The sequence below is a fragment of the Capsicum annuum genome, chromosome 3, assembly GCF_002878395.1.
Source record: "Capsicum annuum cultivar UCD-10X-F1 chromosome 3, UCD10Xv1.1, whole genome shotgun sequence".
NCBI lineage: Eukaryota > Viridiplantae > Streptophyta > Magnoliopsida > Solanales > Solanaceae > Capsicum > Capsicum annuum.
In genome coordinates this window covers 266459536-266467493 of record NC_061113.1, presented here as the reverse complement: position 1 = coordinate 266467493, position 7958 = coordinate 266459536, and the positions used below count along the sequence as shown (strand labels likewise).

General features: G+C 35.2%; 1 protein-coding gene across 1 annotated transcript; it reads right to left on the bottom strand.

Moving 5' to 3' along the window:
• Positions 1-573: 573 nt before the first annotated feature.
• Positions 574-3470, bottom strand: LOC107852167 (coatomer subunit beta'-1). The gene is made up of 10 exons (XM_016697221.2): positions 3312-3470; positions 2910-2930; positions 2745-2806; positions 2551-2605; positions 2100-2136; positions 1617-1942; positions 1404-1535; positions 1174-1322; positions 971-1045; positions 574-833 (listed from the first exon to the last, which is right to left on the bottom strand). Exons 1-10 carry the CDS (start codon positions 3312-3314, stop codon positions 758-760), a joined length of 936 nt encoding a protein of 311 aa, XP_016552707.2. The 5' UTR covers positions 3315-3470; the 3' UTR covers positions 574-757.
• Between the last annotated feature and the right edge of the window lie 4488 nt (positions 3471-7958).

Below are 7958 nucleotides of genomic sequence, written 5' to 3'. Positions count from 1 at the left end.
TAATTGTGTTCTTTTTCCATTAGTAGGTAAATTTTAGTTGGGTGATTTTGATAGTTTGTAAAAGTTAGGGCATAAAATTATATTTTAAAAAGTTTTTTCAAAAGTTGATTTTTTTCTTCATAAAAGATATGGTCAAACACAACTCCAACTTCAATTTCAACTTCAACTCCAGAAAATTTTAGTTTTCATGGCCAAACGGCTACTAAGAGAAGGTTGTCTTGTAGTTAGTGGGACTATGGGCATGCACCACACTAGCTATTTGTATTACGCACACTAAACAAGATTCATAAGAAAAAAAGTTCATACGAGTTTTTCTATTTTTAATACTCAAACCAATACTTTTTTTTCAACATCACATTCATCATGTCATCACTATGAGGTAAAAATTGAGGATATATAAAATTGTTTCTCCTAACTTTATATGCTTTTATATCACGATCATTCTTCGAATTTTCAATTGTGTAATGGTTTAGTTTTTAAGGTCACCAAAACAGAACTCTATAATTCTATCATGCTTAATAGCATAATCTTTCCCACGTGAAGTACAGCTTTATGCAGTTAAAATAGAACATATTCGTGTAGTACTCCTGGCTTCTTATACAACATCAACTTTAATTCGAAATAAAATAAGGACAAGATATACATAATGGCTTCACAAGATCAAAGTACAAGTAATTAAAAACATATTATGCAGTAACTAGAAAGCATAAAGACATCACAAGCTTCTTCATATATATATATATAGCAGCATCTCTGATCAATCTTCCCCAGGAGTAATTTCTGAACATACAATCTTTCCCATAGTCATTCCTTCATCACAGCCAAGGATAATCCTATCAAGGAAAACAACAGTTTTGATTAGGACAAAAAAAGAATGAACTGGAAAAGTAAAGATTAACAGCGTCTAGATAATAAACTACGTACTACATAATCATGAGGAATTAATTAATTACCGGTAACATAGACTTACATGTGAGAACCTTCCAAGCGTGCAAATTCAATTGCCCAAACTCTCCCCAGTCCAGAGATTTGTGTGTTGAGTAATCTGTATGAATTATTATTATCACATCGAGGAGATGTACGTCAAAATAAATCAAATTTGCAGGACGTTGAATTTATGTGATAGCGTGAACGTCGTCTATGCTTAAAGTTTATTTCACACATTTTACCTACCTGTAATTAGTAGCATCCCACACACTAAATGTTCCATCCTCAGAACCTGTAAAAAGAACTGGAAGTTCTGGATGCACAGCCAATGCAGAAACGTTATTCTTATGACCTTCAAGAAACTGGACACACGTTTGAGTTTGCAAGTCCCACACCTTGAAAAGAACAATGGTCAACAAGCAATTTGGAGACGTTCAAATAATTATCTTAATGAAAATAATTTTGCAGCATACTACCTTAGCAGTATGATCATCTGATCCAGTGATTAGATATTGTTTATCAACACAACTTAAGAAATCAACACAATTTATCCCCTTCGAATGTGCTTCTAGCTCGAGAATCGGATCAGAGGAGCTAAGATTCCACACCTGTTAAAAAGGAAATGAATGGTGAATATCAATAGTCAAAACTCAAAAACTTACAAACCACAATGTATTCTTTGAATGTACCTTCATTGTGCAGTCGAGCGATGCACTCGTAAACGTCTGGTTTTCTTTTGGATTGAAGGTCACTTGCATCACATAGTGGTTATGCCCCTTAAAAACCTGAATACAAGCCCAGTCTTTTTCCAAGTCCCAAAGCTTTATCAACATGTCATCAGAACCTGACAACACATAAGGAAGAGTAGGATGCACAGCTAATGATCTGATATAATCGTCGTGTGCTTTGAATTCTTTAGTCTTTTCATCTGTTGTGTAGCTGTAAACTCGAATGAAGTGATCATCTGCTCCAGCAACAATACTTTTTTCACGGGCGATAAACTTGGCTGACCTGACTGAAAAAACAAGAGGAAGTATATAGCTAATCGATTAATACTAGGAATTCAATAATATATATATATAGCTAATTCTCATAACAACCTAGAAGACTGATTAGTATTTAGCAATAGGAATGTGTGAATTGAATCGATAGTAATTCAATAATATATATACCTGGAGACTGTGAGACTTCATACTTCTTCTCCACAGTCTGCAGAATCAAAGAAATGAGGAAGCATTAATCGATTGAGTTCATAATCATTTGATTTGAGGGACTTTCTATCATGTGTAACAAACATACACTTAGATAGTACCTATTAAAATGTGTCAGTTCTTTCTATAATGTGACATTTGCTAATAAGTGGATCGATTAGGTAATATAGATGTGTCATTTGTCGTGGTGGAATTAGTGAACAACTATCACATTGCACCAAAAGTGAAATTGGAAAAATCCATCACTTTAGGCAATAACACGACATGCATTTCTTATATGTTTATTGTGAAGCGGAAGAAATTGAACTTAAATGATGAAGGATTCATATAGCCAACCGCAACTTGTTGTACTAAGTCAACGAAAAATTGAAGACGCTATTAAAGTTTCCTGTCTAGATGCTAGGTTGCTTACTTGAGATTGGTAGTTCCATATTTGTACAGTTCCTGTGTACAAGCTCACTAAAATCCTGCAGGATCAAAAGCACATTTGTTATATAACATAACAAGACTAATCCTGTTTGGCCTTGCGAAGCACCATCTTAATTTATTTTGTCACTCAATATATCACCCATACTTGTAAAAACAGATTTGACTTCTTATTCTTACCAAGGCTCTGTTGGGTGGATGTCCAAGGACTTGACCCTTGCTGATCTCTGGACATGTTTTTCCTGTGTTAAAAAACATCATTGTCAGTTTGATTTCAGTTATAATATGTCACGATTCAAATGATGGCAGAAAATTTGATCAAGCTCCGTTTACTGTAAGTAGTACCTCAATTTCGATTGCAAAAGTCTGATGACCCCGCGATATTTGATCCAACGGAGAGGGAGAACAGAGGCAAAATGAACAAAAAACAGTTGTCAGTTATTGCAATTCAACAGGTACTGATGCTTTCTATAGATGTTATATGATCAAGTTTTGTGAAGGATATTGAAGACAACGTAACACTTTATCTCCCTTATGATGCTTGCTTTGATTGTATAGTGTAAAGAACTTTTTACACACTCATGACAATCAAAGGATATCTATAGGTAAGCCGCGTTAAGATATGGATATATAATCTTGAAAATAAGACATGTTGCATGACTGCTACCCAACAAATAAATATATATAATTAACTCGATGAAGTAAAAACCTTAGAGACATGGGGAAAGGGGGAATGAAATAACTAACCATTGTCTCGGTATGTTTTAACAGTGAAAACCTTACTAGCGAACGCTGATCACTTTATGGAATAGGAAAAATGTTCTCTGTTTTGTTGTTGTTGCTCTCTTTTGTTGTTGTTGCTGTTGGAATTGAATGATATATACCTCTATATATACCCAAGAATACTTTGCTCATAAGTTAAAAGATGAAGATAGTACATAGATAGTTGCCTCGTTTGACTTGTATTTATTTGGAATGTCACACTCTTAATGATATCATACAATGCACTTGAAGCCGTTGATGATGAATTGAGGGCAAAATCGAGGGTGTATATATGAACTCTCCCTTTGACTTGCAAAGCATAATGGGATTCGAGAATGGAAATTACTAGGCAGTTACTACAGGAAGAAATATATATCAAAGAAGTCTACTCTTTATGAGTAGTTGCAAGATAAAGTAAAAATGTGTATAACCAACCATGGTTAAATGATTAATGTGTCACATTTTATATTTATTGATTTAATATAAATATTGAGTGCAAATAAATTTTGTATAAATAACATAAATACCAATCTTTTAAAAGTAATTACACTCTCTCCCATTTTTAAAATTACTTTACTCTCTCTCCGTATTAATATATATAACATAGCCGACATATACATAACATTCTGTGTATATGTGGGATTTTTGTAATATGATTGGGGAGTTGAGATTTTTTGTAATATTGAGATTTAAAATCTGTGCTTAAATACAGATTTTAAAACAAATTCAACACTAGTTCAAGTTTAAAACAAGAACACTATGAATTACAAAAACACCCTCAACACAAGATCAAAGTGATCTTTCTAAGAAGTGTATTTTTTTTTTTCAAAAATTAAGATGAAACAGAAATATAAAGCCAAGTCTCCCGACTTCACGGAGTGTCCTTAAGGAATAATTCCTCTCACTGTACTCGAGGTTTTGGAATCTTCCTCCCAGGATAAAATGACTTTCAATCTAACTATAGTGATACCTCAAATAATTGGATTCGTCGAACTCACTCAACAATTTGATTGATCACAAAGAATATTTTAAAGACAAGAAGAGTTTTTATTTCAGAAAATTTTGCATTCATTTCTAAACCTGTGGATGAAAGCAGGTTTATGTAGCCATCAGATGCCTATTCTGAAAGGTGGCAATGGTTCACTTAAAAGGTGTATCCTTTGAAAGAGTCATGTCTGTTCATTCGAAATATTGTGTCTTTTTCTGAACAGACACAACTATCTGAACAACCACACCTTTTCCAAAACAATATGTCTTTTGCTCAAAAGTTGTGTCCCTCAATTTTCCATTCACACCAATTAAACTCAACAATCCCCCACATGAATGGGAAATGTGATCATCAAACAAAGACTGATTGCATCTGGATAAGTGGATTTCCCTTTGAACTTTCCGTCGTGAACATGCATCGGATGCACTCGATCAATTGGTAGATTTGATATCTTTAAAAGTCGAGCTTTAATGTATACCTAGACAACACATATCACACAACCAACCTTTTACCATTTATGGTTCTCACGGTTTTGTTTTTTTCAGCCATGAACACGTCCCGGTTTCATGAGAGCTTAGAGAATAGGCCTTTACTAACATTCTCCTTGAAGTGGCTTCCACTTTGCCCTCACATAGGTGATTTCTAAATGTTCAATCCTATAGATTAAACCATTTGGTCAAATCTGCCAAATTTAGATAATTATTAAAAGACTTTTCACTTTAAGTCTTATCCTTATTTACTAAACATTGTCTACATCATCAGAATGGGTTGGGTAATTGACAATGTTGAACCTGTCAGACACAACTTTGTTTAATCTCCTTGAACCTAGCTCTTGGGATCTCCAGTATGTTAGGTAGAGTTACCGCCATGCTGACTTGTCCTAGGCCTTAAACCTATTCCCTTGGATGTCCTTTCTACTCCTTCTCTGGATAGGCCTTTTGTAAGTGGATCCGACTCATTATCCTTTGACTTAACATAGTCAACAGTGATAATTCCACTAGAGAGAAGTTCTCTAACAGTATTATGTCTCTGTTTTATGTGAAGAGATTTACCGTTGTACATCATGCTCCCTCCCCTACCTATTGCCGCTTGGCTATCACAGTGTATACATACTGGTGCCACTGGTTTGGGCCAATAAGGATATCTTCCAAGAAATTCTAGAGCCATTCTGTTTTTTCACTGGCGTTATCCAATGCGATAAATTCAGATTCCATTGTAGAGCGAGCAATACAAGTCTTTTTGAATAATTTCTAAGAGACTACTCCTCCACCGATAGTAAATATATATCCACTTGTGGATTTTACTTCTTTCGATCCGGTGATCCAATTTGCATCACTATATCCTTCAAGTATCATAGGATATTTATTATAATGCAATACATAGTCTTGAGTGTATTTTAGATACCCCAAAACTCTTTTCATTGCCATCCAATGAGTTTTGTTGGGATTACTTGTGTACCGACTCAACTTACTAATAGCGCATGCTATGTCTGGTCATGTACAATTCATTATATACATTAAACATCCCAATACTCTTGCGTACTCTAATTGTGAGTCACTTTCACCTTCATTCTTTCGAAGTGCAAAGCTCAGATCCAATGGAGTCTTGGAAATGCCGAATTTCATATACTTGAATTTGTCAAGTACATTTTTGATATAATGAGACTGTGACAACGTGTAACAACCCGACGTCTTCTTAGCTAAGTTTCGTCCATGGAAAGTCTAAGCATTAGCTTCTAGAATGATCTAAATTATTTTTCATGTGAAATTTCCTAGATTTTAACCTTTCATTACGTAGATGACTAAATTAGCTTTCCAACGATATAAAATTCGTCCAAAACGGACCATCAGTGAAGAAGTTATGAATAATTTAAAGTTCCAGTCATAAACATCGTCATTTTGGGGTCCAGCGCGTCGCGGAGAGGGTCAAATTAACAATCGTCAAATTCCAGTGGGGCTCCGCGATGTGCCACCATCGCGGAGGCACCCAATTTCCCACTCATCGAATTCCAGTGGACCACCGCGATTGTGGCGCGTCGCGGTGGTACTCGAAATTGGTTTTTTAAGTTCAAATTTTCAGTTCCGTTCAAGAGTCATTAAAGGTAATTTTTTCTTTTCCCTAGCCTTTAAAAACGTCCAAACAAAGGATTTAGGGTATATTTGAGCAACTTAACCCTATTTTCATTAAAATCATCAAGAATCCTCTCTAGGGTTTCAAACAAGAACTTCAAGAAACCCAAGATTCAACCGTGGGTTTTCAAAATCGATTGAAGATTCGAAATCCCCAGATCATAGGCTTCAAGAAGCACCCGCTAATTTTGTAAATAAAGGTACGTGTGGTTATCCTAAAGTTCATGGGCATGTTTTCAAAAAGGAACTTACGCAAGACTTTAAATTTATACAAGTATATATATGTTTTTACAAATAAGGATTTTCAATTGATACAAACAACATGTTTTAATATATGATTTTGAAGGAGATATTGAGATATCATGGGGTTGTTTGTTTGAATGTATTTAGATGGTTGAATTGTGAACCCGTGACCTGAAATTTTGAAAGGGTACGATGTACACGAGTTGTGAATTTTCTAAATTCCCCATGATAATGTTTATACCCCATATTACACTTGTGTTGAACCATTAAGAGCATGAGTTTTGCAATTGATATGACATTACTTATAAATGATTTAACTTCTTGAAGGATTGCATGTTGAGAACTATGGTGTATGTATTTAATGGTGTGAAAGTCATACATATATGCATGTTGTAAATGGTAGGAAAAGATGGAAATTTGATGTGATATTGATGACTTGCAAGTCGGGTATGATGATACCCTGCAGAGTATGACATGTGATTGATTAAAATAAGTTTAATGCATTGATTTTGTGAGATAGGTGGTTACCCGAAGAAAGCACGAGTCAAATGACTCTACGCTGGAAACCGTGTTTGCCGACTCGGGAACTTGGTACCCTGCTGTATGATCTTGCGTACCTGATATTATGTCATCCCAAATTGGGACTATGGTTAGGAGCCCTGCTTTGTGATCTTGTGCACTACCATAATCGATTGGGTCGAGATACCCTGCTGTGTGATCCTGTGTGTCTTTCCCTCACTTATACTCTAATCTCGGTGGCAACCGAGATTTGACAGTTGGTGTAAATGTGAAATTGTAGGGTGTACCACCCAGCTCAAATGTGTTGCATTTTTGTTGAAAAATCATTATACTATGCCCATGTATTTTCGAAATCATTTTGCAATAATGTGCTTTATATCAACTCTCATTTATTTTATATAAAAATCTCTACTTTGTTTTGGATTACTCTGCGTACCAGTACTTTGTATTGACCCCCTTCCCTCCCAGGTTCGGACGCACAGTCTAGGGGTCCAGAAAATCAGTAGATTCTTCAGATAGTTTTGCAGAGACAAGTGGTAAGCCTTTTATATTCTGAAAGGCCTGATGTCTGGCAGTTTATTTATTATTTAATAGTTTTGGGTCTACTGGGGGCCTTGTCCTAGTTTTCAAATAGTTGTTTGTTTTAGTCATGTGGTAAAGATTTCGCAGACGATTTTCAAATGTCGATAGATGTTGTTGGACATTATTTCCCATTATTGATTTCATTGGACTCATGACCATGTTTCCGTAGTA